Genomic DNA, 10,852 nt, shown 5'->3' on the forward strand with positions numbered 1-10,852 from the left:
AGGACCAGTGGTCAGGGATGATGGGAATTGTAGTCCCAAAATATCTGAAGGGCCAAGTTTGCCTATGCCTGTGTTAGCTAGATTCTGTTTATACTGTTTTGTGATGCTCAGAAACAAAGCTCAACGAGAACAGAGCAGTTAGCAGCAGATGTTAGGGGAGAAGTTTTCCAGCCTTTTTTAACAGATATAGATTTAAATATAAATGTTATCATATAAAAATGATTTATGTGATATTAAAATATTTATGTGAATATAAAGATTACCTAGAAATAGAAAAGTATTACTATATTTCAAATACTGACATTTATATTCAGTGTTTTCCAGAATACTTCTAATTAAGGCAAAGCACCTAATAACCTAAATGAGCAGGTCTTGTTCAAAATTATAATTAATATGTTATCTAAGGTAGATGTAAACCTCAGCAGGTTATACTGTCAGTGTTAACTTCTTCTCCATACGTTTTGTGTTACATTATACATTGCAATATATACAACATACCGGTAGTTCTTTTAATTTGAATCCTAAACGATCCCCAAGGGAAACACTGATGATGTTCACATAATCGCTTACCTAATCCTTGGAAGGGAATAGCTAAACATGTTCATATTTACCTGTATTGATTTTGTAACTGTGCCTTCCAAGGCCCTAACCCAATTCACATATTTTACTTAACTCTGTACATTTCGTAGGTAAAGCTGTCGGGAAGATTTCTGAAGCAGTAAATCCCACCCCAAAGACTCAGCCTCTTGAGGCACTTGAGCCTGGAACTGCACACACAGTTCGACTAGTAACTAAGAATTGGGTTGATAATAATAGCATTTCTGCAGATGTAATAGACGCCAGGGGGAGAGGTGAGAATTTTCTAAGGCCTCTAATATGGCCATTATTTTTGTAAAGCAAAGTTTAGCAATATAATTGCAAGTTGCTTCAGATAGAGAGCATTATATAAACACATTTGGAGAATACAGACCCACTGCCAACAAACTCATTGAGATTTCTACCATCGACTTCAACAGAAGCAACGCTCACTCAACTCACAATTCTCAAGCCACTCTCTGTTGAGGAATTACAGGCCGGGCCTTGGCCATAAAGGCTTCTGCTGATGGAACCAGAGATCAAGCAGTGAGTCAGTTCCATTTGTAACCTGCTCCCTTCTTCAGGAGGACCTTGAGTCATGAGGTCCATCCCAAGCAGGCAGCTGTATAAGGCCAGGTATACAGAAATATTGCCGAGACTACAGAGGAGGTGACATTTTAGTAGCCAATACCTTTTTGTCTTGTGGGTGGTTATTCTTATCACATCTTTGCTTTAGGCAGATAAAGTTTGCAAATGGTTTTATCTGTGACTCGAGTCATCCTACTCCACTGTGGGTGATGCAGCGAAGAGAAAAGCAATCCTATATTGAATTGGGAGGGGTGAGATTTAAGTGGTGGATGACCCACCATTGCCAAAGCCCTGCTACGGTGGAAAGGGTTTGCATCTTTTTGCCTGCATTTAAAAAAAAACAAACAAACATCCCTCACATTGAAACCAAGAAGAGATCAGTTAATTATAGCTGTGTCAGACTGGTATTATTATTATTATTATTATTATTATTATTATTATTATTATTATTATTATATAAATTTGTATACCCATAGACCTCAGGGTGGTTCACAACACAAGGCGCTCAGTTAAGGGGCTCAGTCAATTGGCATATATGAAAAACAAAGAGGGCTGGATCCAGCAGATTCAAGGCCACCCACAGAATGCCCTGTTTTGCCCCCTGCACTGATGGAACACTGAAGGCAGTACATCACAGCCTAGAGACTTTTCTGCAGCCACTCTTGGAAAGTCTCCAGTATGGGCAGCAAGCAGAGTTCCACCTCGCCAATGGAATCACTCTTCTGTCCAGTTCAACACCATTCAGTTAGCCTTATGCAGAGGTTAAGGGTAGTCTCCTTGCTTTTGTAGCTTTTCCTAAACTCAATTTTCCATAAAACTCACTTGTACCAGTGTAGGTGAGTTTGGCGCTGGCCAATTTCCATTTGTACTGCAGAGTGAGTGGCTTGAGAATTACAGTCTAGATTTAAAATGCCGCTCCGCACATTGCATTGCCAAGAAGGGTGAAAGTGAAATGATTTTTTAAAATGTTGAATGTGTATTACCTACAGACTTTAGCTGCTATGCCCAATCCCCAGCGGGCAGGTCTCTTACTCCTTGCATCTTAAATGCAGCTAGCTAAGCACTTGCATGTGTTCTGTATACTTTTTAACTCTGTCTCTATTCCAAAAACTGCTTTTGCATGACATGCTTATCTAAGATCTGTATTGGCTTTCCTATTTGGCATGAATCTCTTTAATCAAAAATCTTTGTTGGAATTCTCATTCCAGAGATCGGTTGCGTGTGCTGCAAACTATTTCTTTGCCTTTAATATAAATGTTGATCCTCAGTTCTGTCCCACTTGGAATGATGGAATCCGTTCCTCTGTAGCAAAAAGTGTTTCATGCAGAATCAGTTTTAAAATGCATCTTTTAAGTTATTGTAAATGAGAATATACTGATTTGGATATTCTTCTTTTCTGATGCACGTACTTTCCTCCCATTTCTCTCATTTGAAGCATCCATTGGGATTTATGAAAAAATCTCTACGCAAGGCTGGTTTATTGGACTGATGGGTGCCATTGCTCTTCTGACTTTATTGTTGCTCACAGTCTGCTTTGTTAAAAGGAACAAAGGAGGGAAATACTCAGGTAAACCATGCTTGTGCTCTCCAAACTGAATACACCTCATCTAACTCATGCTCAAACCACCGTTAGACTGCCACAAGCTCCATGATCCCCTCCAAGAAATGGTGCTCTGTGGGTCAATTCCAGCTGTTGAGGGGCCCTAACCCTTGCAGAATTTCTGGAAGTGAGCCTTCCTCTCTGTTGTCCCATCCCCTTATTCCAAGGTAAGGTTTCCAAAGGGAAGATGGGAACTCCAATAGGGAGTCTGTGAGAGGAATAAATCACAGCTTGTAAGGTAAAGGTAAAGGGTCCATTAGGTCCAGTCGTGGCCGACTCTGGGGTTGCGGCGCTCATCTCGCTTTACTGGCCGAGGGAGCCGGAGTACAGCTTCCGGGTCATGTGGCCAGCATGACTAAGTCGCTTCTGGCGAACCAGAGCAGGGCACGGAAACTCCATTTACCTTCCTGCCAGAGTGGTACCTGTTTATCTACTTGCACTTTGACGTGCTTTTGAACTGCTAGGTGGGCCGGAGCAGGGACCAAGCAACAGGAGCTCACCCCGTTGTGGGGATTCGAACCACCAACCTTCTGATCGGCAAGCCCAAGAGGCTCGGTGGTTTAACCCACAGCACCACCCGTGTCCCAATCACAGCTTGCAGTTGGTGCCAAATTTGAAAGGTGCTGCATTCAAGCCCAGTTTGCCAGGGAAGGCTCCAGCTTCTTCCTCTGCAGCCATATCATTACCTGCTCACAATGTCACATATGAGCAGAGCAAAGGGAATTTGCAGAGAACAACTGAGAAAGTCTTATCTCTCTTTCTGTACAGTGAAAGAAAAAGAAGATTTGCATCCAGATCCCGAAGGCCAATCCATAAAAGATGAAATCTTTGGTGAATATAGGTTAGTGTGTGCTTATAGCTCTTTGCATTGAACTATCAATTGGGATGTCTTTTAATAAAAACAACACAAGCAATTATTTTTCAGAGGAAATCTTGTGAGATCCTATACAGTGGTGCCTCGCAAGACGAAAATAATCCGTTCCGCGAGTCTCTTCGTCTAGCGTTTTTTTCGTCTTGCGAAGCAACCCTATTAGTGGCTTAGCGGATTAGCGCTATTAGCGGTTTAGCGGTTTAGCGGCTATTAAAGGCTTAGCGGCTACCTTTTAGCGGCTTAGCGGCTTAGAAAAAGGGGGGAGCGAAAAAATCGCAAGACTCGCAAGACGTTTTCGTCTTGCGAAGCAAGCCCATAGGGAAATTCGTCTTGCAAAGCGCATCGAAAAACAGAAAACCCTTTCATCTAGCGGGTTTTTCATCTTGCGAGGCATTCGTCTTGCGGGGCACCACTGTATTGGCATGAAATGCATCTAGAATACTGTTCACACACATGTTGATGAAGGAAAATGGCTGGTGGAATGGTTCTTCAATGTGAATTGTTTCTTGTCTAGATCTCTAGCTATATTAAAGGTGGTTTTATTTCCAGATTGGGCACTTACTGTTGGTGACAAAGAAAAAAATATAGAAAGTATAGAAGGAGGATTTCCTGGATGCCAAGATCCAGGTTTGAGGGAAGTACTCTTTGGTAAGAGAACCCAAGCAGAGATTTAAAATCATAAAACATGTAGCAAGGTAAAGCATAGAAATATAGGCTGTTAGACCTTTAAAATATGTCCTTGTGATTTCCAAAACTTTCTTCTTCCCTTAGCATAGAAAAGACCACACTTTTGGTAAGTTAAAAATGGTTTACTTACAAAGTCTCCAAAGGTCAGGTCCATGCGTTATTCCATACATCAGTTAGAAAACACAGGCAGTCAAACTTGGCTTAGTTACAGTGGTGAAAGTTCCTAAATTATTGGCATAAGAACACAAGAGTGGCTTGAAAAAGCCATGCAGTCTGAGCTTGGGGCATTTATCTCATAGGCAGGTCTTGTTGGTATTATATAATGCATAGAATTCTACAAAACTGCTTAGTTGTTTTCTATAAGCTGGAGAAACTCACCACATATGCAGTGCAGATTTCCCTCTGTGCACATGGACAATCCCTTCCATAACACAAACAAATGAATGGGGTCTCTGTTTGAAATTTGCCACACTGTTGTGAGCAATGCAAGTTATTATACGTATTAAAATCTATGTCAACCATATGTAATGACTGTTTCCTGATCCAGCAAACCACCTGTTCCTCATGGTGAATTAAAAAGGTTTCTGACTAAATCTAAATGATCCACCAAAGGTACAAAACCACATAATGTACCATTTACAAGTTCTGCATAATTCCTTGTATATTTAATTTTTAATGCTTTCTTAATTGGACAGATAATTAGAAAGGTAAGCAAGTCATGCAGGTGGTATCTTTCAGTCCCCAGGTAAAGTATCAGGTTCACCTCCATGCCTTGATTATCCCTCCAACATTGGTATCTTCTTCCCTTTCCTTGGTTTCTGTTCAAAGGTGGATGTGTCAGACTTACCTTCCCATTTATTGCTTCTTCCCTTCTCTTCCTACTTTCTGAGTAGAAATTGCTCTTCCGATTCAACAATATTCACACCTTGTTGTAACTTATAAGTAAATAATGTTATATAGACAAGAGTGTAGTGAAAGGATATCTGTAACCCAGGAACTTGTGTCAAGGAAAAATAAAACCAAGCAAGTGAAAGATTCAGTCATATAGATCAGGAATGGGAAATCTGTGATCCTCCAGATGTTGCTGGACTCCAGCTTCCATGACCCCTAGCTAGCATGGCCGAAAGTCAGGGATGATGGGAGTTCTAATCCCACAACATCTGGAAGGCCACCAGTTCCCTGATCGATTGTTTTCCTCAAGAGGCTTCCATGGTTCACAGAGCTATTAAAATAATCAAATTTAAAATATAACTAGATTATGCTGGATCCTATTTAACTATCTAATTTCCTTTTTACTTGGATGAACCAGCAGCTTCCAAAACTAAGCTATAATTAGTTAGTGGATATAGCCTACCTTGATTTCAGTAAGGCATTTGACAAGGTGCCCCATGATATTCTTGTAAAGAAGCTGGTAAAATGCGGTCTTGACTCTGCTACCACTCAGTGGATTTGTAACTGGCTGACTGACCGAACCCAAAGGGTGCTCATCAATGGTTCCTCTTCATCCTGGAGAAGAGTGACTAGTGGGGTGCCACAGGGTTCTGTCTTGGGCCCGGTCTTATTTAACATCTTTATCAACGACTTGGATGATGGACTCAAGGGCATCCTGATCAAATTTGCAGATGACACCAAACTGGGAGGGGTGGCTAACACCCCAGAGGACAGGATCACACTTCAAAACGACCTTGACAGATTAGAGAACTGGGCAAAAACAAACAAAATGAATTTTAACAGGGAGAAATGTAAAGTATTGCACTTGGGCAAAAAAAATGAGAGGCACAAATACAAGATGGGGGACACCTGGCTTGAGAGCAGTACATGTGAAAAGGATCTAGGAGTCTTGGTTGACCACAAACTTGACATGAGCCAACAGTGTGACGCGGCAGCTAAAAAAGCCAATGCAATTCTGGGCCTCATCAATAGGAGTATAGCATCTAGATCAAGGGAAGTAATAGTGCCACTGTATTCTGCTCTGGTCAGACCTCACCTGGAGTACTGTGTCCAGTTCTGGGCACCACAGTTCAAGAAGGACACTGACAAACTGGAACGTGTCCAGAGGAGGGCAACCAAAATGGTCAAAGGCCTGGAAACGATGCCTTATGAGGAACGGCTAAGGGAGCTGGGCGTGTTTAGCCTGGAGAAGAGGAGGTTAAGGGGTGATATGATAGCCATGTTCAAATATATAAAAGGATGTCACATAGAGGAGGGAGAAAGGTTGTTTTCTGCTGCTCCAGAGAAGCGGACACGGAGCAATGGATCCAAACTACAAGAAAGAAGATTCCACCTAAACATTAGGAAGAACTTCCTGACAGTAAGAGCTGTTCGACAGTGGAATTTGCTGCCAAGGAGTGTGGTGGAGTCTCCTACTTTGGAGGTCTTTAAGCAGAGGCTTGACAACCATATGTCAGGAGTGCTCTGATGGTGTTTCCTGCTTGGCAGGGGGTTGGACTCGATGGCCCTTGTGGTCTCTTCCAACTCTATGATTCTATGATTCTATGATTCTATGATTCTATAATTGGAATTGTGCCAAAATCTGTCCTCTGGTTTTTGGTTTTTTTGCTTTCTTTCCCTGTAAAGGAGATTTATTTGTTTTTCTTCCACTTAGTCAGGAGACTTTAGAATTTCTTTGCATTTCTGTATCATGGTGTGGTGGTTGAGGGTGGAGTCTTTGTTTTCCATCCCAGAAAACATTTCCTTAGCATTCTGCTGCCACCCCAGCTGCTCATACTTCCTGATGTGAAAAAGCCACATGGGCAGAGCACTTGGCTATCGAGTGCCTAAGTTTGCTGTGCTGGCTGATTTTGTTTTTTCAAGTTCTTCTCTTTCTTTCCCTTTTTCAAAAACACTTTCTGCCCTGATTTCTTTAAAACTAAAAAGACTTCAAGGTTAAAGAACAATCATGGACACTACCTCCCCTCCTTCCAGTTAAAGACATCTTGGGATTTTTCAGGAAGTGCAAGCACTTAGGAAGGTTGCAGGATGCAGAACACCAGAGACATGATTTGCAGAAAGAAAGAAATGATACTCAGAAAACCCCTTGGCCATCTCGGAAGAGACAAACTAAAATTGACAGTGTTCTTGCTCCAAATAGTTTTCCCAATTGCTCTTTTCCCTTGATGTGGCTATGTGGAAAATGCCTGTGTGTGCTTCTCATCCATGCTTCTCCTTTTATAGTGACAGCGATGAAAAGCCACTCAAAGGGAGCCTGCGGTCTCTTAACATGGACATCAAAACTGCAGAAAGCGCTGACAGTTTGGTGGATTATGGAGACGGGGACCACAGAATGTTCAACGAAGATGGCTCTTTTATTGGAGCTTACACGGGCTGCAAGGAAAAAGCATCGGTTGAAAGCATTGGCAGTTCTACAGCAACCTTCCCTCTCCATGCATAAGATGTTAGCATGAATAATTCATTTCAGATCACCATATTTATCTTTTACTAGCCATCAAATATCATACAGGTCAGACATAGGCTGCAGGAAAGTTCAAGACCTTGACATCCGGCCTATGTAGAAATAGGCGGTTGACTTCGAAAGCTGGTTTTTGAGACTCTTCTTCCTCAAGGCGTGGTCGTTTTCAGTTAGTTAAAATGTGACTCAGACCTACAGTTTGGTAAGATATATGCCACTCAGTCTGACCAAAACCATGGCTACTTCAGTGTTATATATGTATATAGGGGTCTGGTGCCCTCCATGTTTCTTACGACCCAGTCCTTTAGATATGTGTGGCTGCAACGGCACTCAAACAGCTTACACTAAAATGTTTACTATGGCGTCTTTGGTTTCGATGGTGGGTCACAGGAGTCCTCCTGCACTGCCTCTCAGATGCAATCGCATTTTAAAAAGTGACTACCAATTACTGGATGCTTAGGATTGTGCTGGCATGACTTACCCCTGGGTTGGCCAATGTCAGATAGGATGCTGTCTGACCAAATCATTGCCAGCCCTGCCTCTGCTAAACCCACCTGGTGCTCAGTTCTCTGCTGCACGGCAACACTATGCTATGCCGTGCCAGTGTGTTGCGTCTGCCAATGGTGTGCTAACACTGACCCATGGTAGCAGTGTGGCATCTTGTATCCAGAACGATCCCAGTGCAATGTACTCACCCACTCAATTCCGAATGTTTGTTGGCACACTATAGCTAAAAGGATTGGACCTTAAATTAGAACTTACTTTGTTTCTCATTGCCTTTGTACAAACATTTCAAAGCCCATTTTCTAATACTATCATAACCCCGGTACTTACAGGGATCAGACTCCGGGCAGAGAAATCAACAGTTACTTATAGTAAAGTCCTACATAGTAAAGAGAGAGAGAGAGAGAATTATAAATAAATGCATTCCAAATGCTACATTATTTAATGTCCTAAAGGCAACTTCCCCAATGATTATGGAATTCGTATTCCATGTTGATGGCAGGGGCTTCGAAATGCAGCACGATCTACCTTCTGCCAAACTTCCTGAAACAGTGGATTAAAAGTTTTTCTCCTCTTTTTGACCACTAGCTGGTGCTCTTTCTTTAGGAAATCAGCTGCAACAGCTTTCTTCTGGCTGGGGAAAGCACAGGTCTGATTCAGAGCAATTGAGTCAGTTCGGGGGGAGGGGGTATAGGTTCTCCGACTGCTTAGCACCCCTTTTAAGCAAAGTGCTGCCTTTTGAAGCAAACTGGGTTTATCAGCACCCTAGCTGTATATTTGTACGCCCACACACCTTTTTGTACATATTCTGTTTATATTGTTGGAATGGGGGCAAGACACATTTTTTTTGTTGCTGCTGTTGTTCTGGGGTTTTGTTTTGTTTTTTTGCAGCAAAACACAATGGTTTCTGGGACCATGGAGCTGAGGATCAACTGGGTTTCTCTTGTCAAGTCCAGTTTTATATGAATGAGGTACATTTTCCATACAAAACATGTTGAGAAGTATTTCTGCTATATTCAATTTCCCTCCTCCTGTTTTACACACACACACACACACACACACAATCCCCCAATGAATATTTTAAAATTCATTGCAGGCACAGCTTATGTGCTACTGAATCAAAGGAAATGTCATTACTGAAAAAAGTCTTTTATATGTTATTATTATTATTATTTAGTCCCAGCAGAGTTGTCTATTTGAGCTTGTAGAACAACTGTTACCCAGTACTAGAATTATTCCAGTGAGTTTTATGCACACGTGGTCAGGTTAATGACAATGATATTGGAGGCTGCTGCATGAAAAATTATCCCAGGGTGAGATATCTCAGCATTTTGTGTGTACATATAGTCAGTTTGTTATTCAACCTTTCCCCATATTATTTGGTAAGCATTTACATATACATACTGATAAATCTGGTGCATGCATTTTAAAAAATAAATTCTGAGCATGTACAAATATTATGCTACTATTGTTCTCTTTTGAGGTGATTATGGAATTTAACAAATAGTGATGGAGAACTAGCTCCACTTACTCCAGGGCGGACTCAGAATCTTCATAGGGCTTCAGTTTAGTGCAAAGGGCATCCCAGTTGGCAACACTTCAGTCAGTTACTTTGGGGGGATTATTAGAGCATTTGGTGCCAAGATGACTGAGATAATTTAGGCTCTTATAACAGTTCACACAGGTAGTTCTTTTGGCCTGTTCCACAGGTGACAGAGGAGACTGCGTCACCAAGATTGGCTGTGTGTTATCGTTTATCAACTTAAAATCTGGCAGAGAGTGAGGAAGTTTGTATCATTCCTTCAGTGGTATTTTGGAAAGTAGTAAAATCTGAACTAGATACACAGATGCAGCAATGCCTTCCTTGTGCAAATGCCACAGAGGAAAAACCTGAGCCAAAGTCTCATGTGCCTTCTTTAGAGGGACTGAGGAGCTGGATGGATGCAAAGCATTCAATGCCCTTCAGGGCCCACCATATGATGTGGAAATTCGCTAGTCCTCAAGGACTCAAAACGCGAGGCTGACCTCCCAATGTTGGTTCAAAAATCTGCTGGGGGGACAGGACACAAAAACCCTGTTAAGGCATTCAGTTACCTGGGAGCACCTTGTTGACCATCACATAACAGCAGTATGTATCAGACTTTTTACAAATGCTTTATGATGCTACAGCAATATCCCTTCTGTTTCCCATTTATCATATGAGTGCTTTTATCTATTCCAATTTCAGAAGGTGTAAACCTTAATGTCACATCTCAAAGCTAGAAGAAAACATAAAATGCCAAAAGAGAGTGCACAATGAAAATGTTTTTAAAAATTGCATTGAATTGTTAAATATGTGTTAGCTGAATATTAATGAATAGTGTGAGATTTTGGTTTTTTTTTAAAAAAAGTCTGCCTATTAATATCTTTCCATTGACACGCTCTAAAGACTTCTTTAAAAACAACAGGAAACTCCTGAACATTCCTGGACATTCTCTTGAGCAAGAGAGGGAGGGAGTTGTGAAAAAGAAATATTAATGTTTTCCAGTATGAGCTTAATAGTTGAAGCCAGAATACATGCTGTGATTTTAGCAGGGATGTTGTTTCCCCCCACAATAAGTGTAAATTTGAGATGACA

The 10,852-nt window shown here is 41.4% G+C and overlaps 1 protein-coding gene across 6 annotated transcripts in view; it reads left to right on the forward strand.

Annotated features, from left to right (window-relative positions):
* The window catches only part of CHL1 (cell adhesion molecule L1 like), a 201,548-nt gene extending 190,960 nt beyond the window's left edge, over positions 1-10,588 (forward strand). For 5 of the 6 annotated variants that reach the window (XM_081183983.1, XM_081183981.1, XM_081183984.1 and 2 more), the window contains 4 exons: positions 690-851; positions 2,600-2,731; positions 3,533-3,605; positions 7,497-10,588. In XM_081183983.1, the coding sequence (XP_081040109.1) occupies positions 690-851; positions 2,600-2,731; positions 3,533-3,605; positions 7,497-7,713 (584 nt within the window). In that variant the 3' untranslated portion in view covers positions 7,714-10,588. The remainder of the gene's footprint in view (positions 1-689; positions 852-2,599; positions 2,732-3,532; positions 3,606-7,496) is intronic. The other variant, XM_081183986.1, reaches the window with a different exon arrangement.
* The last annotated feature ends 264 nt before the right edge of the window (positions 10,589-10,852 follow it).

This window comes from Podarcis bocagei (assembly GCF_964188305.1).
Source record: "Podarcis bocagei genome assembly, chromosome: 2".
Lineage (NCBI taxonomy): Eukaryota > Metazoa > Chordata > Lepidosauria > Squamata > Lacertidae > Podarcis > Podarcis bocagei.